Genomic DNA, 23693 nt, shown 5'->3' with positions numbered 1-23693 from the left:
AACGTGCGCTGGCAGCCCAGAAACCCCCCGCAGCCTGGGCTGCGTCCCCAGCAGCGTGGGCAGCAGGGCGAGGGGGGGATCCTGCCCCTCTGCTCCGCTCAGGGAGACCCCACCTGGAGTCCTGCATCCAGCGCTGGGGACATCGGGAGCACACGGAGCTGTTGGAGCGGGGATGGAGGAGGCCCCGGAGATGCTGGGAGGGCTGGAGCCCCTCTGCTGTGGGGACAGGCTGAGAGAGCTGGGGGGGTTCAGCCTGGAGAAGAGAAGGCTCCGCGGAGACCTTGGAGCCCCTTCCAGGCCCTAAAGGGGCTCCAGGAAAGCTGGGGAGGGACTCTGGAGCAGGGAGGGGAGCCATGGGACGAGGGGGAAGGGTTTTACACTGACAGAGGGGAGATTGAGATGAGATCTGGGGAAGAAATTGTTTGCTGTGAGGGGGGTGAGCCCCTGGCCCAGATTGGCCAGAGAAGCTGTGGCTGCCCCATCCCTGGAGGGGTTCAAGGCCAGGTTGGCCGGGGCTTGGAGCAAGCTGGGCTGGTGGGAGGTGTCCCTGCCCAGGGCAGGGGGTGGGACGAGATGTTCTTTAAGGTCCCTTCCAACCCAAACCATTCCATGATTCTATTCTATGATTCTAATAATGGGGGGAAACAGTGGAATTGCCCAGAATTGGCCAGGACAGCTCATCTTGAGCCACAGTACCAAGCCCTGGAGCTCTCCCAAGGGCTCGGCCATGCCCCACACCGCGATGCCGGCGCCATCCCAGCAGCAACGCCCATGGATGGAAGACCAGCAGGATCCCCTCTCTCCGGCTCCGTGCCCAGCTCAGCTTTAAACCACCATCAAATTGGGGAGCGGCGGCCGCATCCCGGGTGAAACGCAGCCGAAACGAGACCCGGAGCTGCAAAAGCTTTCACGGCGAGGGCCAAATCCCTGACACGGACCAGCCGAAAACGGCCGCGGGAGCCCCGGGAGCCGCACAAAACCTGACGCTGCACCTTTCCCATCGCAGCTGTCAAAATGAAGCTGTCGCCGTGACGGCTTCCTCGGAGCCTCGTTAAAAATGTGACGGTTCCCTTAGGCTACTGAGGGAGACATGGCCAAATTAATGAGGATGTGACAGAGTTTACGGGTCAGATTAGACTCCTCTTCCCCTGGCCGCGCTCGGCAGAAACCTGAAAATTGAGTGAAAAGAAGGGAAGCGGAGGGTGAGGGACCGCGAGGGGTTCGGGGAGCATGTGCGCGCACCAAAAGAGCAATCCTGTACTTGTCATAATTAATCAGGCGCACGGCGGACAAGCAGAAAGCGCTCGGCCCCTCCGGTATGGGAAAGGAATGAAACCCGCACCCCCTCGCCCCCCGGATCCCGCCTCCCCGGGATGCGCCGCGCGGGGAGTGGGTTTGCAAACACATCCTTACAGCTCTCCTACTTAATTTCCCCATTTAAAAATAAATAAACAGAATTGATTTTTTCTTTTTTTGGGTTTTTGTGTTGGTTTTTTTTTTTTCCTTCCTTCTTCCTTTGCTCAATCTGGGAAAACGACCCAATTCCAGCCAGAAGCTGGGACGGAGCGTGGCTGTCACCAGCCGGGAGCGGGTTGGGGACCCCGCAGGTGGCAGGAGGAAGGGTTTGCACCCCCAAAAAAGCCGCACGGGCACCGATGCTGCCTAAAACCTCGAGCATCCGCCGTCCCAACCCAAGCATCGGGGGTTTCGTACCTCCCAAAGACACGTACAGCACCCAGTTGGCCACACTGGAAACCCCCAGTGGCCGCTTTGGAACCCCCCATCCCCTACAGCAGCCCCTATAGATACAACCCTATCGCCAGCATTAAGGGGGGGGGTGTTTTACCCCTTCTCCCCCCATCAGCAGCCCCGGGGGGGAGCGGGGAGCTCGGGGAAGCGCTGAGAGAGTCCCGTTCGAGGGCAGCTTTTTAATCCCCAACCCTCAAAACCCGAAATAAAGCTCGAAACGATCCTGAACCAACCCCCCTCGAGCCCAAACAGCAGCGAGATTTGGGACCCGGTCCAAGCTCTGCAGCTTAGGCCCATCTCCAAATATCTCCCAACAAGTTTATTTATGGAAAATAAAATCAGTCCAAGACGTTCACAGCTCAGGAATATTTAATGCTATTTGGTGAGAAAGTATTTCCAGCAAGGAGGGAAGCGCGCACGGCTCCCGGGCATCGCACCGGGGACGATGCTGGCACGCGCCCACACCAGTCGCCCTGGGAGCTGGGAACTGGTCCGACTGGATCAAACGCCTCCCTAATCTAGTCTGTACCAATCCGGCTTAATTAATTGGGGCTGGAGGCGCGGCGCTGGGCTGTCTGCTGAGGTGAGCTGTGGGAAGAGACGGGTGCTTGAAGTGTCACCCAGAGGGGGGAGCGTCACCACTGGGTGCCCACCCCCTTGACCCGACCGCAGAGCGACCCCCTTCCCAGTACACCAGGACCGGGAAAAACAATTTATCCACTTGGGAAGAGGAGGAAAAGGTGGCAGAGGGAGGGATAACCCACACCATGCTCAGATACAGATCCCGCCCCCCTGCCGTGCTGCCCCATGTCGCAGGCGGCGATGCGCCCTGCGTGGCACAAATCTGCGGCGAAACGTCCCAAACGCCACCTTTGCACCCAAAACGGTGGGAAAGGGGACGAAATGCCTGTCGCCAAGGGGCAGAGCGTCAGGAGCTGCGCCCCCACTCTGCCTGCTGACCCCCCTCCCGGGAGCCGTGGCCGCCCCCGGCGCTGAGGTGACACCACCGCCACCGAGCCGTCCGCCGGGGCAGCCCCCAGCCAAGGGCAGGCCAGACGCAGCGGTGATGGGCGTCACTTTAATAGACACCTGCCACCTGATGGGGAGCCTTAATGCGTCCCCCTGCTCCCGTGGGACACCGACGAGCATCCCCAGCCCGGCGGGGCGAACCGCATCCCTGCCACCGTCGCGCGCTGGGCTGTCACCTCGGCAAAGAGGAGAGGGGGGGACACACACGCATAAACCAGGCGGGGAGCGGGGGAGAGCGCCAGGGCAAGGCCTGGCTTTTACAAACAGCTCTAATATCCCTGGAAGACGTCTCCGAGTCATGCACCGGGTTGGAAATGTCTCCCATTATAATTATGAGTCATTCGTGACTCAGTGACATTTCTGAAATTAAAAAGCAGGCGCTGGCCCAGCCCTTTGCTGCCCCGCTCAGCGGCCGGGCGAGCGCTTCACAACTTATTTTTAACGCTATTTCCCAGACAAACAACCCCCCCCAGACCCATCGCCATCACCCCCCACCCTGGGCGACGGTCCCCTGGGAGGGCAGGTTTGGCATTCACAACCTGAGGTTTGGGTTTTTTTCCTCGTAGGGGAAAAAAAAGCTGGAATCTGAGCCCAAATTTGCCGTCCCGGGGCAGAGCCGGGAGTTGTGGCTGCCTGTGCCAAGGCGGCAGGAGTGGCCCCAGGGATGCCACTAGCCAGGTGGGATTTCCTAAAGCCCCGCGTTCAAACGCAAACCCCTTAAAATAAATAAAAGCAACATATTGGGTCTTTCCAACGGCCCGGGACTTAGGTGAAAACTCCGCACAGCAGCACGGCACGGCCCGAGGCTCGATGCAAAACCAAGGCCACGTTGCTGCTGAGTGGAAAAGGGGGCTCAGAGACTCCTGGCCGCAGCGGGGCTGGGACAGTCACAGCCCACGGGTGTGTGGTCCCCAGGGACACATTTTTCATGAGGGCAGCCCTGCCCTCATTGCTCAGTTTTAGGCTGGGAATGGCCAAAGCCAGGGCAGGGAACACTCTGCGAACCAACAACCCCCCGTCGCACAATTATTTCCCCGTCTCTCCACGGTCCCTTTACAGCCCGAGTGCTCCTTTATTAAAGCACTAGATTTTAAGATGCTGGGAGGCAGCTGCCCTCGCGAAAAGCACAGGGCAGGGATGCTCTGGGGTCAGGATGCTTGGCGGGTCTGGGATACTTGGAGGCAGGGATGCTCAGAGGCCAGGATGTTCGGGGATCAGGATGCTCAGGGGCAGGGATGCTCAGAGGGAGGGATGCTCAAAGGGTCCAGGATACTAACAGGCCAGGATTCTCAGGGATCAGGATGCTCAGAGGCGGGGATGCTTGGTGGTCAGGAAGCTTGGGGGGGTCTGGGATGCTCAGGGGCAGGGATGCTCAGGGATTGGGATGCTCAGGGATCAGGATGCTCGGAGGCAGGGATACTGAGGGGATCAGGATGCTCAGGGGCAGGGATGCTCAGACACAGGGATGCTTGGGGATCAGGATGCTCAGAAGCTGAGATGCTTGGAGGTCATGATGCTCAGGGGCAGGGATGCTTGGAGTCTGGGATGCCCAGGGATCAGGATGCTCAGAGGCAGGGATGCTCAAAGGCCAGGATGCTCTGGGTTCAGGATGCTCAGGGATTCTGGGATGCTCTGAGGCAGGGATGCTCAGAGGCTGGGATGCTGGGGGATCAGGTTGCTCAGGGGCAGGGATTCTCGAGGGTCAGGATGCTTGCGGGGGTCTGGGATGCTCAGGGGCAGGAATGCTTAGTGATCAGGATGCTCAGGGACAGGGATGCTTGGAGGCTGGGATGCTCAGGTGTCGGGATGCTCAGAGACTGGGATGCTGAGAGCCCAGGATGCTCGGGGGTCAGGATTCTCAGGGGCATGGATGCTTGGAAGCTGGGATGCTTGGGGGTCAGGATGCTCAGGGGTCTGGGATGTTCACAGGGTCCAGGATGCCCAGAAGCAGGAACACTTGGGGACGGAGCGCGATGGGTCACATTCACCAGCATCCCAATTGCTCTGAGCAGGGACGAAGCTCATGGGAGCCAGGTGAGGATGCAGCAGGGCAGGGTCCGGCACCGCAGTGGGACCGGTCCCCGGGGCTGGGGGACTTTGGGATCTCCCGGAAACCCAGCGTGGTGCGAGAGCCCTCTCTACACATTGCCCTTTGCCATCCGCAGCAGGTGAACCGCTGGCGTGGCGCAGCTCGGCATCGCGCGGTGGCTGGGGAACGCACGCCGTCGGCGCCAGGACATATCAGAGCAGAAATAGACCCGGAGCCGTTGTCGTCCTCCTCCCCCCTCCCGCCCCACCACCCCCTTTTTACTATTATGTCTGAGAAGCGACGTCTCTTCTATTTTTTTTTTTTTTACAATGATTTAATCGCCTGGTGATGAGGGCTGCCTGGCTGGGATACAACTGAGCTCTGGGCATCGCCAAAAGAAACGGGGGATATAAAAAGAGGAGGAAGCATCAGTAGCAGCGACGCTGATTGACAGTGAATGAAATGAAGCGGCCAAATTTCATTGGCGTGGTTTGAAATCCCAGGACGATGCGGATAGCTGATGGCTCCTTTCCTAAGGTTTTGCCAGAGCTAACGTTTGCCTTTCATCCTTATTTAATTCACTGTTTGGAGACTGCCACGGGTTGGGTTGGGGTTTTTTGTGTGTGTGTGTGTGTGTGTGTGTGTGTGTGTGTGTGTGGTGGTATTTAATTGCAATTTTACCTCCTGGAGGAGCTTTTTTTTTTTTGCATCCCGGCGTGTGTGTGTGTGCTGAAACACAGCTGGGTGTGCAAAGGAGAGGGACGCGGCGCAGGCAGGAGCCTTTTGCCCATCACCTTGGCCACAGCCCTGCCCCGTGGCCTCGGGCCCTCGCCAAGAACAGCCCTTAAGTGCTTGTGCAATTTATACCCGGGATGCAGATAATTAAAGGACTCAAAGCTGAGGTTTGATAAAGCATTTTCCTGGAAAGGCAGCATCCATCGGGGCTCAAATCCCAAGCATGGCCGCTGCCGGCTGCCCGGGGGGCACGTGGGTCGCATCGCCTGGGCAGCAGTCCCGTAGGAACCCCCCGCACTCCTCCGCCTGCAGGTATCCCTCTCCCAATTACTGGATCTTTGCTGGGAAAACCGAGAACGGGAAGGCTGGGGTCACTGCAGGGAGCAGAGCGGCTTTGCACGCGACGCGCTGCTGGAGCATCTCCCGGGGAGCATCTCCCCTTCGGCCTCGACAGGGCCCTGCCACCGAACGGTGTCACCTGCAGTGACATTCCAGCAAGAGAAGACCGAACGGCGGCAAAAGTGCTATTTTCCAAGCCTTCCTTCCCTTTTCAGTAGGGAAAGGTGCCAGGTTGGCAGGGCCGCAGCTCCCGGTGCTCAGGTCAGCGCTGATCTCCCTCTCTGCCGGCAGCTGAGGCCGGGCTGGCTCATCCCATGGATGGCCCAGGAGAGGCTGAGCTCAGCGCATCAGCCCAGCAAGCCCAGAGGTGGCCGGGAGCCGCCGGCGATGCCAGCCGAGCTGGTCTGTTCCCTAAATGCCAAGAGCCCTCCTTCTTCCTGGCAGCCAGATTTCCACCCAAATTCCCAGACTTTTCGCTCCAGCTGGAAAAAATCTGGCAAATCCGCTGACCTGCCCCCCGGCGCGAAGAAGGAGATCTCCCGGGAGCAGCGGTTCCCGGAGGGACGGGGATGAAGCTCAGCAGAACAAGCCGGGGGGCGGGGGGGGGCAGGGAGGGCAAAACCCTGAGCAGCGACCGAATGCCGCAGCGTGCCCCCCGCTCCCACCCTGCCTCATCCCCCCCGAAAAAAAGCAGCTGGGTCCACGCAGCGCAGTAAGAATTACGGGTTTTTTCGTAAAGAAAAGCTCTGCTTTCGCAAACCTGGGGGGTGTCATGCCGTGCCCCCAGCCCCAGGTTCATTTTGCCCTGGCATCGCCCTCCCCCCCCACAGCTGGCGGGTGCCTGGGAAGGGGCTGGGCAGCATCCCGGGGGGCTGTAGCATTGCGGGGGGGTACAGCATCATGGGGGGCTGGAGGATCATAGGGGGCTGTAGAGTTATAGGGGGTACAGCATTGCGGGGGGCTGGAGGATCATGAAGGGCTGCAGCATCATGGGGGGCTACGGCATCACGAGGGGGTGCAGGATCATGGGGGGCTGCAGGATCAAGGGGGCCGTGGCATCACTGGGGGGTGCAGCATCATGGGGGGCTGGAGGGTCATGATGGGGCTGCAGCATCACGGGGGGCTGCAGCAGCATCACGGCGGGGGGGCAACATCATGGGGGGCTGGAGGATCATGGGGGGGGCTGCAACATCGCGGGGGGCTGCAGCAGCAGGGGGGCCTGTGGCATCACCTGGGGGTGCAGCACCACGGAGGGGTGCAGGATCATGGGGGGGTGCAGCATCACAGTGATCTGTGGCATCACGGGGGGGCTGCAGGATCATGGGGGGGCTGCAGCATCACGAGGGGGTGCAGAACCACAGAGGGTCGCAGCATCATGATGGGGCGCAGCATCACAGGGAGGTCGCGGCATCACGAGGGGGTGCAGCATTGCAGGGGGCTGAAGGATGATGGGGGGGCTGGAGGATCACGGGGGGCTGCAGCATCACGAGGGGGTGCAGGATCATGGGGGGCTGCAGGATCAAGGGGGCCGTGGCATCACCGGGGGGTGCAGCATCATGGGGGGCTGGAGGGTCATGATGGGGCTGCAACATTGTGGGGGGCTGCAGCATCACGGGGGGCTGCAGCAGCATCACGGCGGGGGGGCAACATCATGGGGGGCTGGAGGATCATGGGGGGGGCTGCAACATCGCGGGGGGCTGCAGCAGCAGGGGGGCCTGTGGCATCACCTGGGGGTGCAGCACCACGGAGGGGTGCAGGATCATGGGGGGGTGCAGCATCACAGTGATCTGTGGCATCACGGAGGGGCTGCAGGATCACGGGGGGGCTGCGGCATCACGAGGGGGTGCAGAACCACAGAGGGTCGCAGCATCATGATGGGGCGCAGCATCACAGGGGGGTCGCGGCATCACGAGGGCGTGCAGCATTGCAGGGGGCTGAAGGATGATGGGGGGGCTGGAGGATCACGGGGGGCTGCGGCATCACGAGGGGGTGCAGGATCATGGGGGGCTGCAGGATCAAGGGGGCCGTGGCATCACCGGGGGGTGCAGCATCATGGGGGGCTGGAGGGTCATGATGGGGCTGCAACATTGTGGGGGGCTGCAGCATCACGGGAGGCTGCAGCAGCATCACGGCGGGGGGGCAACATCATGGGGGGCTGGAGGATCATGGGGGGGACTGCAACATCGCGGGGGGCTGCAGCAGCAGGGGGGCCTGTGGCATCACCTGGGGGTGCAGCACCACGGAGGGGTGCAGGATCATGGGGGGGTGCAGCATCACAGTGATCTGTGGCATCACGGGGGGGCTGCAGGATCACGGGGGGGCTGCAGCATCACGAGGGGGTGCAGAACCACAGAGGGTTGCAGCATCATGATGGGGCGCAGCATCACAGGGGGGTCGCGGCATCACGAGGGGGTGCAGCATTGCAGGGGGCTGGAGGATGATGGGGGGGCTGGAGGATCACAGGGGGCTGCGGCATCACGAGGGGGTGCAGGATCACGGGGGGCTCCAACGTGGTGGGGGGCTCAGCAGCGCTGCCGCCTCCCCTCCTCCTCCCACTCGCCCAATATTTGTTTAACGAGGGAATTCCTGTCGCACGTACGTGGGCTCCAGCGCGGCGGGGAGCGCGGCTGCCTGCAGCATCCCCAGGCGCAGGGAAACCTCCGGAGAGACGGCTACGAGCCCCTCGGTGCCCCCGCACGAAGGCCGGAGGCCAGGGTGACGGCCGCCCGCATCCCTGCGAAGACCCTTCGCGTGGGGGCTGCAGCTCGCTGCTTCCCCGCTACAGCACCGGGGCCAAAGAGCTGCTGTCCCCAGTGTCCCCCCGTGTCCCCCCCGCTGCCACCACGGCACGCGTCGCCCCGCCGGCCACCCCGGCTTTCAGCCCCGAACCGCAGCCGCTTTGATCCGCCGCTTAATTCCTCCTTCCCATTAATTCCTGATCAGGCTCTGAACCTTCTTCGCCGAGATGCTGAGATCAAATGAGTAGTTAAGAGACAGCCAGGCGAGGAGAACATGAAAGGGAGAAGTTTTGTTTCAGGATATTAACCCCGGCGAGGCGGCGCGGGAAGCAGCGGAGCCGCGAGCCGAGAGCTCCCTCTGCTCCCAGAAAACCCTCCACGGCCCCGAATGCTCCCAGCGCAGCGGGATCTGCCTGGCCCGGCCTTTCCTCGAGGCCCGGCAAACTCATCGCACCCCAGAGGGAGAAGGGATCTTTGGGCACAAGCTCCCCGCACGGGGAAACGCTCCCTCCGGGGGATGAGTTGCTGCTAATAAAGTGTCGACCAAGGGTAAAATGGTCACAAAAAGCCCCCTGAGCTGGCTGGTACCCCCCCGGGTACCCCGACTCCGCATCGGCCCCTGCACCAGGGGAGACCCCCCCCTCCCTGTGCCACATTTGCTCTATATAATATAATATCCGATTGATGATCCGATTAGGGGCAGCCCAAAGGAAACGGTTGCGCTTCTCCCATCGCACGAGCCCCACCAGGACGGGGGAAAACGAGGGAGTTTGTATTGCCAGTGCCGAAACCATCACCCGGGAGGGAAAATAAATAAATATTAGGCCAGAAAGCGGGATTTGGGGGAAGCTCCAGTACTCAAAATAAAGGGGGGGGAGGGAAAAGCAGGGAGCAGAAAATGATTATTTCAATTACAATGAAAATGCATTTTATTAGAAAACGTGGATTCGTCTTTGCTACTTGATCCCAAGAAAGGCAATATCCAGGAATATAATAGCCCACCTCCGTGCAGGGAGAATGAGTTATTAAATCAGAAGATGAATGGCTCGCCGTGCGGCTAACTGCTCCGGTTAAGAGAAAAATAGTTATAAACTTAGTCTTTGCCCCAAACCGCATTCCTCCCCCTCATCCCCGGGCCTCGTCTCTCCCCTCCGCTGGAGCTCCCTCGTGCGCCTCGTTTCCATGGCTTATAAAAATTCAGGAGGGGAAATTTTAATAGAAGTTGAAAAAAGAAATAAAAATAGGTGAATTTAGAGAGTGGGGTGGGTTGGTTTTTTGTTTTGGTTTTTTTTTTTTTTTTCTTCCTGCTCCCTTTCTCCCCACCTTAAAAAAAAAAAGATATATATAAAAATACAGACGAGGAACAAAAATAACCCGGATTGCGGGGAAGGAGCGAGGATGTAAATGAAGGTGCATTTTTATGGAGAGCGGTGCACCCAGCAGCCCGGTGGCAGGGCGACTCGCTCGGCGCCTCTGCTCTGCATGAATAAATATGTACCAAAAAAAAAAAAAATAACCAAACCCAAAAAAACGTTAACGCCGCAAAAGAACCCAAATCCGATAACCAAGATAGCGTTTCTCATCAGGGAGCAACGCGAGCCGCCCGCTTCGCTTATTCTTCCCGTATTTATGGAAAGAAGCATTGAAATGATAATGCGCGGCCCCCTCGTCGTAGAGGGGTAACGCGGAGTCTTTTTGTAGCGATGGATACAACCCCCCCGGGATGGATGTAACCCCTCCGGATGGATACAACCCCCCTGGGATGGATGTAACCCCTCCGGATGGATACAACCCCCCTGGGATGGATGGAACCCCTCCGGATGGATGCAACGCCCCCGGGATGGATGCAATCCCCCCAGGATGGATGCAATCCCCCTGGATGGACGCAAACCCACCCGGTGACAGTGACACCAGTGACAAGGGCTTCGCTCGCCAACATTCCGGTCCCGCGAGCTCCGGGCGCGCTCAGGATCGGGCCGCCCGCCCCAGCAAACACCGCTAATATTTTCCTCGAGTCCTGAACCACATCTCCCAACCTGCCCCAAAAAAGCACCTTTGTTTCCAAGACCCCCAAGAAAGGGGGATGCTGGATGTCACCCGACGATTTAATTAATTTTAAACACGCCGTGCGCGCTCGCATGTGCTGAAACGTGGGGCCAACGTGGGGCAGGAGACCACCCCCCCCCCCCGCCCCGAGCATCCTCAAACCCCTCCAGAGACGCAGCAGCGGGCGCTGAGCTGCCACCTCTCCCCCGCACCGGACTTTTTTCACAGCGCTATGGACTTTTTTTTGCCCTGCTCCTTTACCCCCCGGAAATCCAAAATCCCCCCCAAGCAGGATCTCCCGAGCTCTTCTTCCCACCCCACCCCCCCCCCCCCCCCCGACTCCGGCGCAGCGCAGCTGCCTGTTTCCCCGTTACACAACCCGGCTCGGGAGATCCTACGTGGGCAGACGTGGGCTTTCCTCTGAATCGACAACAGCTCTCGCTGCAGCTCAGCAGAACATGAGCAGCTTACATAAAACAGCCCCCAAAATTACCCCGCCGGGGAGGGGGGGGTGGGTGGGGGGGTGTTTGCACACAGGGGGAAGGCAGGGAGCCACCTTCCCCCCCTACTCCTCCCTTCCCATTTCTATATATATTTATCTTTTTTTCCCCTATAAAACAACCCAAACCCCGACACGCTGCTCCTCGCGGTGGTGATGGGGGGGGGGGGTGGGGGGGTGAAAAAACCCCGCGCGCGCCAGAGAGAGAAATGACTCAAGTGTTTTGTAACTTGTCACATTCGAAAGCTGCAATTTGCAAGGCAGGAAGGAGGGATCCAAAATAGTCGCCCCAACCCCAGCTTGTATAACCGAGATTTCCCCCCCCACACCACCACCATCCCATCCCATCCCATCCCATCCCGTCCCCTCCGCCGGGAAAAAAAAAGGGGGGAAATTTCTGCCGTAGATTGGCAGCTGGAAAGAAGCGGGCGAGCTCGGGGCTGTTACAGCGCAGGAAGGAGCCCCCAAATTGGGAAGAATTACTCATCCGTGGAAAAAAAAAAAAAAGCTGGCGGGGAGGCACCAGGGAAGATGCTGCAGGGGAGGAAGGCTCCCGGGGATGGATGCTCCGGCTCGGAGCCCGGCAGCCGGGCTGCGCTCCTGGGGATGCTGCCCCGAGCGGGAGGTGACGCTCGGGAAAGGCAGCGGGAAAGCAGGACGGAGCGGGTTTCCCTGCGGAAAAGGGACCCGCTTCTCCATCTGCTGAAGGGCATCGCTACCCTCCGGTGCCAAATCCCAACCCCGAGCCCTCCCAGATGCTGGAGAGATGCTTGGATAGTCCCACGGGAGGGCTCCAGCAGGGTCAGGGAGTGTTTTATGGATAAAAACTCTGCCATACAGCACTTTTCTCATAGTTCTCCCTCTCCTCCAGGATTCTCCCCCTCTTCCCGGATCAAACCCACCAGCACCCGGCATTTCATGGCTCAGCACCTCACCAGTGAGACCCACAAGATCCCAACTACGCCCAGGCCCCTCTGCAAAGAGCAAGGAGGGCGATTCCTGCCTGCGGTGGGGAGGGTGATGGAGCAGAGACTCCCCCCCAGTACACCCAGGTCTGGACCCGGAGCCTTTCCCAGCCCCAAAAAGGTCCCAAACCGGAGCTACGGGCAAGAGGATGCCCGGTTTTGCCCAGTGTCCCAGTACAGCCCAGTTAGTTCCTCGTTAGCGCTAACGAGGTGCAGGAGGGAGGCAGGAGGGAGGCAGGAGGGATGCTTTCCCCCCTGGGTACCAACCTGTCGGGGAGATGAGGATAAGGAGGGTGCGGGGGAGCCGTGCCCAGCTCCCCCCCCGATTAAACACGATTTCTGACCCCTCAGATTTAATTTGCAAGGCAAGAGTGCCGGGAGCGGCCAGAGGAGCCTGCCTCCTGCTATAAACCCTCCTGCCCACCCAAAACGCCGCTAATTTCTTTTGAAAAAGTGAAGGCGGGTCCTGGGGATGGCAGGAGCTGCGATAGGCGTCGTGACACCCCGCCGCGGGACTCAGCCCCGTCCGCCATCGGCCACCGGGTGGGACCTGACTCTGAAACCCCAGAGGGGCTCCGGCATCCGGCTCCGGATTTTGTGGGGGCAGCGATTCCTGAGGGTCTCTTCCAAAATGGCATGGGGAGGGGGTTTAAATGAAGGGAAGGGGTTTAAATGAGGGGAGGGCCGAGATTTGCAGCTTTTTCCTCTAGTGTCACCCCAGCAAAAGGCTCTGAAATGCCGAGCGCCCGACACCCACCCATCACAGGATGGCTGTGAGCGGCGTCCCGGGAAAATCCCAAACACGGAGTGAGGGCGGGGGGGGAATAAAAAAAAGATCAGGTTATTTTCAATAGATTCATCTGCTTCACTGCAGTTTGGCTTTAAATTCAAAAGAAAAATCTTTTTTCCTTTATGACAGACGGGTGCATCACCACAGCTTTGGGATTAACAGGTTAAAACCCAAGCGGTTGCAAAGGTGCCCTGTGACGTGCAATAAACCAGCATCGCCGAGACAAAAAAGCCGAATTCCTGACTCCGCGGCCATCGCACGATCACACGCCGCCCGGGACGTGCCCGTTGGGATCCCGTACAGCCCGTGGCACGTCCCGGCTCCGCACGCACGCAAGCGCCGGCTCCGATTTTAAACCCCAAACCGGGGGTGATTCAACGCAAAAATACACATCTGCAGAAGCGACACAATTATCTCGCGGAGTTAAGCGTTGATGGATAGAAGTTTTAATTACCAAACCTTTTCATCCTTCCCCCACGCACAAAAAGTATATTATTTATTTTTTTTTCTGGCATGTTTATTTAATAATAAAACATGATAAAATTATATGTTAGTGGAATAAAGCGCACGGTGTGTGTAAAGTACAAAACGAGCTGAAGGTCTGTTTTGTCACCGGAGCTGAAAATATTCGCTCCTTTGATCTCTTTGCCTCCGGAGCAGCTCCGGGAGGGGAGAAGGGTGCATCCAGCCCAAAAAGGGGGCGGTTTGGGGAGGACGGACCCCCAGCTCCTGCCTCTGCACGTGCCGGCGCGCTCCCCGCTCACGCAGGGCACGGGAGATTGACAGCCTCCGCTCCTCCACACGTCCCCGGCTCTTGATTTACCCGAAGAGAAGAGCAAGCACGAGCCAGCCGCCCTTAATCGCCACGGACAGGGCTAAAGGGTGGCCCTGTCACCCCATCAGTATCATTTAGGGCTTGGGAAGCGCCCAACTCCCAGGGGGAACGCCCCTCCGAGCTCCGTGTTCAGATCAGTCTTCATTTCATTCGGTCCTTAACGCCGTTGTCTGGTTCACGTATCCGCGCTGTACCAGTAACGCTACGTGATGCTTCCCGTCCCCCGGCACCGGGGACGCGGGCGCTGCCGCCGCACAGGAGCAAAAACCCTTCCTCCAAAACCCGGGCGTCGACGAGACCAGCGGCAGCTCCAGAGCGGGGAAATAGGGATCGCTCACTTCCCAACACATACAGACACGCGGAGGTTGAGGTTTCCCCCTCCTCTTCGCATCCTACAAGTAATTCTCCAGCGGGAATTTTTTTTTTTTTCCCCCCACCCCGCCTCCTCGGAAATTCACAGCCAACCTGCTAATGAGTCTTTGTGAACCTTGTGCCTTCTTACCTCTAATTTTACAGCCTGTTAGGATTTGAGCTCTGTGGACAGCCTCACATTTGGTTTTCGAATTATAGGCTGAGTGGCTGTTCTCTCCTATTATTGTGCTGTCAATCTCGTATTAGCACATTATAATATGGTACACTGAATGCATCTGTTCCGTATATCACAAGTCCTAATTGTCATTTGTTGAATCACTTTGTCTTATATGATTGTTAAGCAATTATTTCATCCAAAGCAGCTTAAACTTTGATTACTGTATAGTGTTTACAGGGATCAAAGTAAAAGCAGCAGCTGCTTCAAACATTTCGCCGTCGCGATAGGCACGAGCGCCCGTCCCGCACACGGGGGGATGCCACCGCAGAAGCAATGAGGAGAGGAGACGCGATGACCTGTAGGTTCTTGCCATTCTCCAAAGCCCGTCCTTCCACCCGAAGGGGAAAAGTTATTTGTCCGGGATGGTTAAACGTCCAGCAAACGTGTAGGTAGTGAAAGGGATGTGAAGTGACATTCCTGCCAAGATTGCTCACGGAAAGAGGCTCTCGTGCTGCGTGGCACCAGCTGGACCATCGGTCCCCTCTGGTGGGGCAATGGCCCGTCCTGGAATAACACCCGGCCTTTCCCCAGTGCTTTCCATCAAGGATGCTCTCCCGCTCTCCGAGAGGCAGGGAAAGCAAAGCAGTGCTCGATCGCATCCCGAAGCGGCTCCGCCACGCAAACCTCCGCCGAAGCAGAGGCAGCGCCGTCCTGCCGGGGAGGGGGTCAGCAGAGGACAGGGCTGATGCCTGCAGAAACACAAATCTATTTTTTTTTTTTTTCTTTAACACCCCACACTTAAGCCCTCAAAGAGGCACTTTGGTAGCTCCCAGGCTTCGCACCAAGCCCTCTGCTCAGAAGTGGCTGCAAAAGCCGGGATGGTCCCAGGCGCCAGGGAGCCGCAGGGCTGGGATCCCCCCCCCCACTCCCTGCCGAAGTTGGGGACATTGGGATACCACGGCGCGGTCCCAGAGCATGGGAACCCAAACCAGCATCAGCTCCAGCGGGGCAAAAGGGAGGGGTTCATCACCAGGGGCTTGGGCTAATCCCCATAATATCTGGCTGACAGCATGGGGAAGGAATGTTGGGCTATTGTTTTTTAGAGTAGCCCAGACAGGATCCAGGGGGGCGGGGAGGGGGGAACAACCCCATGCCGGTGGCTCCTTAACCCCACATGGTTCCACTAGCCAAGGAGGATACACAAACTGTCAGGAATCTTCTGCTTCAAACCATCGTCTTTAATGAGACTTGAATTTAACCTGAGCGCCGCCCAAAAGCCCCCTCTTCCAGCCAGCTGCAAATCACTGCCTGACACAACTAGAGCACATCCCCATTAGGAGATTAAGCAGACCTTCTCCTCCTTTTGTTAAAAGCTAATGAATGTCCTCAGACAAGTAATTTTCTAAATAATGGGCACCAGACCCTAGAGCACAGAAACCTTTATAAATCAGGACTGTCCCCAACTCGGCCACCAAGCCTTCGCAAAAGGAGGACAGTGGGGGCCAAGGCTGGGATATAACCAGAAAGTGGACTTAGCCGTGGAGCGCAGGCAGGAGCCACGCTGCTGAGAGAGGCTCATTCTCCTGTCTTTCACCCTGGGCATGGCTGTGAGCCCACGGCAGGGCGTCACCATGGGCTCTCCAGCCCCACGGCGCTGGTTCCAGGTTTGGGCACCAAGAGCAAGCTGGAGCTTTGAGTGATGTGGTCTAGTGGGTGGTGTCCCTGCCCATGGACATCTTGGAACAAGATGGTCTTTAAGGTCCCTTCCAACCCAAACCATTCTAAGGCTCTATGATTCTACGAAAGAGCACATTAAACCCAACGCAACCCATGAGGGCATCACCCCGTGGTTTCCACAGGTGGTGGGCTTCTCCGGTGGCCTTTTCAGCTCCAGCTCATTCTGCCATGGAAGTGATTTAACATAAAATACCACAAAACATACAATTCTTGAAAGAGAAGAGGTGGCGAGCTGGACAGCTGCAGAAAGAAGTTCTAGCTCATGGATGTGCGAGTTGTCATCTCAGACCGGTTTGGGCAGGAGAGGGTTCTCCCAAGGACAACTGAAGCTTAAAAAAAAAAAAAAAGAATTCCCTTTGGGGTAGGAACCCTGAGAAAAGCATGTTATTTCCAAGATATCTGGTCCTTCACAGTCAGACAGCAAGTCCTACCCCTTCCCCACACCCTAAACCAGCGACGGCACAGCCCAAAGAAACCTCTAAGGAAGTCGTCAAACCCCGCGATGGAAACAAACGGGGCAGAGCAGGTAAAAGGTAGTGCCGTAAACCGCAGCTTGAGAACATCGCGGTGGGTAAATTGCTTTTTAACAAGCAGACAAGTTCTATCAATAGCATCTACCGTATGTTTTTATAAAGTGCAGAAATATGTTTTTAAGAGGCCAGTAAATAAAGTTCCTATCGATTTGATCTCAAGCGTAATCTGTTTTTCTGTCTGCCACCACCAGTGGTAATAAAACAGAATCATGTAACACGGCGTTTCGGCTAATGCGACTATACATCACGGCAGGGGCTGCATGCTCGCTGGCGATCTATCATTTTCTATTGGGATTGCTTAGCTGCAGAATTTATAAACTTGCCCCAAATTGATGCAATGTCCAATTTTCTTTTCCAATTTATTTTTGGTTGAGCAAAGCAATATTGAGGCAGGACAAGGAGGGCGCAATTTCCCGTCTATCCAGATGTTCTCCGCTCCCCTCCCGCTTCCTCCTTGGCCTGGGAAAGGGCCTGGCAGGAGATCTTCTGCCGGGGGGAAGATGCCGAGAGATACTAAATGCGGCCATTAAAGTGTTTGCTCCATGTCACATCTTCACACAGCACATCCCAAAGGCTGCACGGGATGCCCACAGAGCGAGGTAGCCGATGCTCGGAGAGGTCTCCTAGCAAGGACCGAGCACCCTCAGCATTGCAGGGCTGCATCCCGGACCTCCGCAACACCAGGAGGGACCCAACTGGCTGCTCTGGTCCAGCACAAGCCTGGCAGACAGACACCTCCCCACAGGCCCAAGCCATGTTTGTCCATCTGTGCCCAGTTAAAGGGGTTCCAGGGTACCCAAACCATCAGCCACCAGCCTCCCCATGCCTAGAAATGCATCTTGAACCTCATGAAGTTGAGCAAGACCAAGTGCAAGGTCCTCCATCTGGGTCGGGGCAATCCCAAGCACCGGTATAAGCTGGGCAGTGACTGGCTTGAGAGCAGCCCTGAAGAAAAGGACTTGGGGGTGCTGGTGGACGAGAGGCTCAACACGCAGCCCAGAAAGCCAATCGTATCCTGAGCTGTGTCAGGAGAAGCGTGGCCAGCAGGTCGAGGGAGGTGATTGTCCCCCTCTACCCCACTCTCGTGAGACCTCACCTGGAGTACTGCATCCAGTTCTGGAGCCCCTACTCCAAGAGAGATACAGACGTGCTGGAACGTGCCCAGAGAAGGGCCACGAGGATGATCCGAGGGCTGGAGCACCTCTCCTATGAGGACAGGCTGAGAGGGCTGCGGTTGTTCAGTCTGGAGAAAAGAAGGCTCCGGGGAAACCTTCTAGTGGCCTACCAGTATCTTAAGGGGGCTACAGGAAAGCTGGGGAGGGACTTTTTAGGATGTCGGGTAACGGTGGGACTAGAGGGAATGGATTAAAACTAGAGATGGGTCGATTCAGGCTGGACGTTAGGAAGAAGTTCTTCACCACGAGGGTGGTGAGACACTGGAACGGGTTACCCAGAGGGGTGGTGGAAGCCCCATCCCTGGAAGTTTTCAAGGCCAGGCTGGACGGGGCTTGGAGCAACCTGATCTAGTGGGAGATGTCCCTGCCCATGGCAGGGGTTTGGAACCAGATGATCTTTAAGGTCCCTCCCAACCCTATCGATTCTATGATCTTCTTCCTCAGCAGATCCCCGAGCGTGCTGCTGGCAGAGGAGCAGCCAGACCTAACAGCCGCCTTTGTTACGCCAAAGTCAAAGATGGATCTTTTGGGAAGAAAAGTGGTGTTTGATAAAAGCTTGTTGCAACAGCTCAGTCTCTAAACTGGATAAGCATCAATGGATACTAAAAACCCCTATAAACACACATGAGAGGATGTACCAAAGTCCCCCAGGCCAAGCAGTAGGAGATGCCCTTCAAAGCTCAGCTTCGCAAGACGCTGCCCCACTTTAAAGGTCCTGCACCCACCAACACATCGCCATTGCCCTCACCAAGGTGCAAGCGGAGACCTTGGGAAACATGGTCCCCACCAGACCCATTACCGATATCTGGAACAAGGATGGGAAACGTCCTGTCCCCCCCTCCCCGTCACAAAACCGATAAACATTTCCGGAGATAAAAAAAAACCAAAACCAAAAAACAAACACTCCGCATTCGGCTTTTTTGGTGGTTGTTTTTCTTGAAGAGACGAAGTGTTCCACAGAAAGCAGACACTTCCTACACAAGTTTTCATACTCAAACCCCGAGGTTTTTCTGCCACTGATTTTGATGGAAAACACGTAGCCAGCCCTTCGCCCAGCCCATCTCTCACCACTCCATCCACCGGAGGCCGTAGCACCCCACCCTGCTGGGAAGCATCACATATAGACGGAGACAACTTTAGCAAAATGAGGTTTTCCCATTCTCACTTGGGAATAACAAAAAAATTATATATATTTATATTTTTTTTTTATATATATGTGTATCTATATAAAATAGCAAGTTTCCTGACCTTAGAAATCCCAGCATAACCCACAAAAAGCAACCCCGGCCCCAGCGCAGCATGAGGCAACTCTTGTTCCCATCATTCCAGGGTGATTTTTTTTTTTGGGGGGGGGGACGGAAAAAGGTTATCCCAAAGCATCCTTACAGGTTGAGGAGTAAAAAAAAAACCAAGAAAATATATATTCCTATAGAGAAAGCCTGGAGAAATTCAGCCACTTCTCCGCAACCAATTTAAGGCCATCCAGCCCCTCGCCCAAAATTAAACCCCCAGTTTGCACCCAGCAAAAGCTGGGGAACGTGTTTCTGGCGAAGGCTGGAGGAAAGAATAACCGCAAACCAAGGGAAGCGGCGGGGCCCGTGTCCTCAGATGCCGCCTCAGCGCAAGATGTGCCGAGTTGCCTTGGAAGGAAACGGTGCCAAACGTGCCAGCGGAGACGAGCCATCAGCCAGCCCCGACGGCAGCGGGAGCCGCCATCCCCCCGGGGGACCTGCCCCCCACCCGGTGCCACAGCTGGCATCCCACCCCAAAATAAACACCCACCGGTGACACGCAGCCAACCTCCCAAGCCCAGCCTGGGCAGGTTCATCCATCTCTTGTTTTCAGGCTCACGAATGCCAAGCCCGCATCCCTCCCCCCCTGCCCCCGGCACAGCTTATCCCCCCAAATATTCCCTGCAGCACCATTTACTGGGCAGAGCAGCAACCACCTGCATCCCCATGGACAAGTCCCTTCCCTTTTCCCCCCTCGCACGTAGTTTGCTTTCCAGGACAAAAATAAAAAAAATTAAAAAAAAAAGAGAGAAAACAACTGCCTGCATCGCTGGGAAACTTCAAACTACTGGAAAGCAACGCACAAGTGATGGATGGTTTTACATACAGCACCCGCTGCCAGGGAGGGTTATTTTTTTGGAAGAATCCAGCATCTTTAAGGGAAAAGTTATACTTCCAGCCATGTGATCAACAGGGGGAAGAGGCTTTCCAGACGGCGATGAAGCAGCCAGAAAAACTGATTTTTAACACTTCAAGGTAAAGCCAAGCTGCACAAGAGCCGAGTTTCTCCCTTATTAGTTACGGCTGAGCATCTGCAGCTGCTGGGCTCGGAGACAACGACGGGGAAATGCCACAACGGTAGTTATCGGGGTGCCGACAAGGGGGACACCGGGGATTTGGGGACAAAAGTCTCCTCCGCGAGCTGATGCCGGCGCACCCTGTGATGGGCTGCGGTCCCCAAGCTGGCCAGGCCACAGCTGGACACTGGGGGTGCAGGCTGTCACCCCAAGGTCCAGCAAAGGTCCAAGGACACCCCATTTCCCCCCCTCCCCTGCCCAGGGCGCAGCGCCCAGGCGGGGCCCGGCGCCTCCCGGTGCTCCCAGTGCAGTTCAATGCTGCCACCTGGCGGCCGCGAGAGGCAACAGCAGCCCCGGCACCATCTGCCCCCGGGGGGGGTCCCGGCACAGACGGGGCTCCCCCCCCTAAGTTACCACCGCACACCAACCCCGCACTACAAATCCAGGGGCTCATCAGCTTAATTAAGGCGGTTTCTCCAGGCAGGCACCAGCGAGGGATGTAAAGACCCAGCCAAAGCCTGTGGTGGCTTTAGAAAGTTGACAGGCAATCATGAAAAAAAATATCTATGCATGCAATTTTCACTCCTCTGTACGGAGATGCTGGGAGGGCTGGAGCCCCTCTGCTGTGGGGACAGGCTGAGAGAGCTGGGGGGGTTCAGCCTGGAGAAGAGAAGGCTCCGGAGAGACCTTGGAGCCCCTTCCAGTCCCTAAAGGGGCTCCAGGAAAGCTGGGGAGGGACTCTGGAGCAGGGAGGGGAGCCATGGGACGAGGGGGAAGGGTTTTACACTGACAGAGGGGAGATTGAGATGAGATCTGGGGAAGGAATTGTTTGCTGTGAGGGGGGTGAGCCCCTGGCCCAGGTTGCCCAGAGAAGCTGTGGCTGCCCCATCCCTGGAGGGGTTCAAGGGCAGGTTGGCCGGGGCTTGGAGCAAGCTGGGCTGGTGGGAGGTGTCCCTGCCCCCGGGTGGAACAAGATGGTCTTTAAGGTCCCTCCCAACCCAAACCATCCTACGAAATGGAGTTTCAGTTCACCCACAGCTCAGCCTCAAACCAAAACCCTGAAACGACAGGGAGTAAAGGCTTAGAAAGCCACCCTGACTTTAGAAAAAGGTTTAACAAGCACAACCCGAGCAGCTGATAGCACTTTGGCGGCGGGTCAGCAGTGCCAAGCTGCACATGGCACAGGGTGAACAGGTCCCAGACCGTCCCCAAGCACCCAAAGCGCAGGCGCCGGGTGTCCCTGCCAGCTCCCAGCCAGGGCGTCACAGCTCAAAGTTCAAGCACGCAGGTCTGTAAACCATCCTTTCCCAGTTGATTCCTCCCCTACCATCCAGCTACACCTTGAATTAACCCGGAGAAGGCGAGCGGCGCAACTCGGGACTCACCTTCTCGGCCTGGGGGTACCGAACACGGGGGCTGCCCCACTCCCTGCTGATCCGCCGGCGGTACTGGTGGCACTTGGGGACGTACATGCAGCCCACGTCGCCCACCTCCGGGTAGATAACTTCCAAATCCCCTCTGGGGAGGAAAAACAAACATATAGGGTGAGACCGGACCCTGCAGGGGAGGGGAGTTAGTGCCCCTGCCCAGCCAGGCTTGGGTGGGAGATGCAGGACCCAACCTGATGTCCCCAAAGATGCTGAGCACCCTGTGCACCAGGATAAACGCCCTGCCGTGCTGTAAGACAACCATAGGGGCTGCTCCCCGCCCCCCCGAGCAGCAGGAAGACTTTAAACATTCATTATGGCCCAGAACACTCGGATTGTTCCCTGTATTTTTCATAGTCTTTAAAAAAAAAAAAAGTCCTGACCCATATGGGTTAACCTAAGGCTTGGAGAGCAAAGTTACCCCTTCTCCCCGCTGGCCTTGGACAAGCCATTTAACTCCGAGCCCCCTTCTCCCACTTGCGATATTATTTTGTATTTATAGTGAAATTATTCTGTATTATTCTGTGTTTTGGGCACTGGCAGCGCCACAGTGGGTCAGAAAACCTCCAGCCCCAATTTCCGCACGAAGCGCTTTCCCCTTCTGCACTATCCAGCGGAGAAAGGGGCCACCAGAGCAGGCTGTCGCTGCAGGTCTCGAGGGTCCCCCGAAGATTAGCTGCCACCAACGTGACCCTCGCAGGAGGGACCCTGAAATCCTGGGGCCCAAGAGGCTGAGATTTCACAGCCGGGTGCTTCGGGTTTGTGGGAGGAAGCTGGGGCCAAGCGAAGCCTCCGCTCGCCTCCATCTAGAAGCTTAAGCTGCTCAAATTTAGAGCATTTTGGCTAACTGAGCAGCAGAAAGAATGTTTTTGATGCAGAATCTCCCAGTAACATGGGATATTAAGAATCCCCCCAAGGGCAAGGGGCACGTGCATGCTGCTCCTTGCCTGGGGCTTTGCTGGAGGTGGGAAGCAAGAGTTTAAGCCAAAGACATTCCGGAACAAAACATTTGATTAAAGGGGTGCGTTCGGTGGCTTTTCAGCTGGGGGGGCCCGGCTGGTAGAGCAGCAAACTGCCTCCTTGCAGCCCCAGGAGAAGCCCCCCGCCTCGTGCATCCTCCTCTTCCCATGCCCGCGCTTGGGGAGCATCAGCATCTCCGCAGCACGGGCTCCGAGGTCTGCGGGATGAACTGCTCCAGCGCTTTCCCTCCCCACAAAGTAGCCTCCTTCCCCTGAAACTTCCCACAGAAGAACTCTTGGACGCTGTGAGTCGCTTTAAAAACCTCTGCAAAAAGGGACCAAAGGAAAAAATGCGAGGTGCCCGGTGACACCAAGATCTCGGCTCGCAGAAAGCAGGAGCCGCAGAGCACGGCAGGCGCTGCTCCGCTTCGCTCCGGCCCAGATTCCTGGCAAAAGGAAGAAAGCGACGAATATTTATATCCCTGGCAAAGGGGATACTGGAATTAAGCGTCCCAGGAGGTGACGCGCAAGGGCAGCGCGTGACTGGATGCCCCGGTGGAGTTTGGAAAGGAGACAACGGAGTCGCTCACCTGCAGAAGTCCCTGTCCATACTGTCGAGCATCTGGAAGAAGCAGGTCCGTGATGGCTCCTCCGGCCGGGGGGGCTGTTCCCCAAGGGCAGCCATGCCCAGCAGGCCAGCAGCCAGCAGCACGGCACCCAGCGGCTTCATCCTGCCCTGCGGGGACCGAGGGACAGAGAGGGTCAGTCCCACGGGCAGAGCTGTCGCCCAGCGCTGCGCCCCCAGCACCTGCTGGCAGCCACAGCATCCCCCCCACCACGCTGCCCTTCAGCCCCCCCAAAAAAAACCAACTCCAGGCAAAGCACATCCATCCACATTTATTTTTTTTTCCCAGTTCCACATCATTAATCCCAATTGTGCTAGAAATGAACTGTGTTTCCTGCTGCTGCCCCGTGCCAGGAGACACCAAACCCCAGCAAGACCCCACGTCTTCGAGGGCCACCTTCTGCCCACCTCCAAGGAAGGGGCTTCGCCCGCCCCCTCCACAGTGCCAGGGAGGCACACATCTGTCACAAGCTGGGCATCCCAGTGGCCACCACCACAGTGATCACTGTGACACCGCGTTCCAAGCCCAGGCAGCACCAAGAGGGGACAGAGTTCCTGTCTCCAGGCCCTGCTGCTCTCCCTAGGACTACTAAAGTGATGGAAAAGATGAAAAAAAAAAAAAAATCGGTGTCAGGCTTGGCCTTGT

At 57.3% G+C, this 23693-nt stretch overlaps 1 protein-coding gene across 6 annotated transcripts in view; it reads right to left on the bottom strand.

The window, feature by feature from the left end:
• Positions 1 to 23693, bottom strand: part of PEBP4 (phosphatidylethanolamine binding protein 4) — a 95658-nt gene that overhangs the window by 61662 nt on the left and 10303 nt on the right. For all 6 annotated transcript variants that reach the window (XM_074563437.1, XM_074563440.1, XM_074563438.1 and 3 more), the window contains 2 exons: positions 23013 to 23158; positions 21422 to 21554 (listed from right to left, as the gene is read on the bottom strand). In XM_074563437.1, the coding sequence (XP_074419538.1) occupies positions 21422 to 21554; positions 23013 to 23158 (279 nt within the window). The remainder of the gene's footprint in view (positions 1 to 21421; positions 21555 to 23012; positions 23159 to 23693) is intronic.

Source organism: Larus michahellis, chromosome 20, assembly GCF_964199755.1.
Source record: "Larus michahellis chromosome 20, bLarMic1.1, whole genome shotgun sequence".
NCBI classification, from domain to species: Eukaryota; Metazoa; Chordata; class Aves; order Charadriiformes; family Laridae; genus Larus; species Larus michahellis.
Note: the sequence above shows the minus strand (reverse complement) of the source record. Positions and strands in the feature narration are given on the sequence as shown.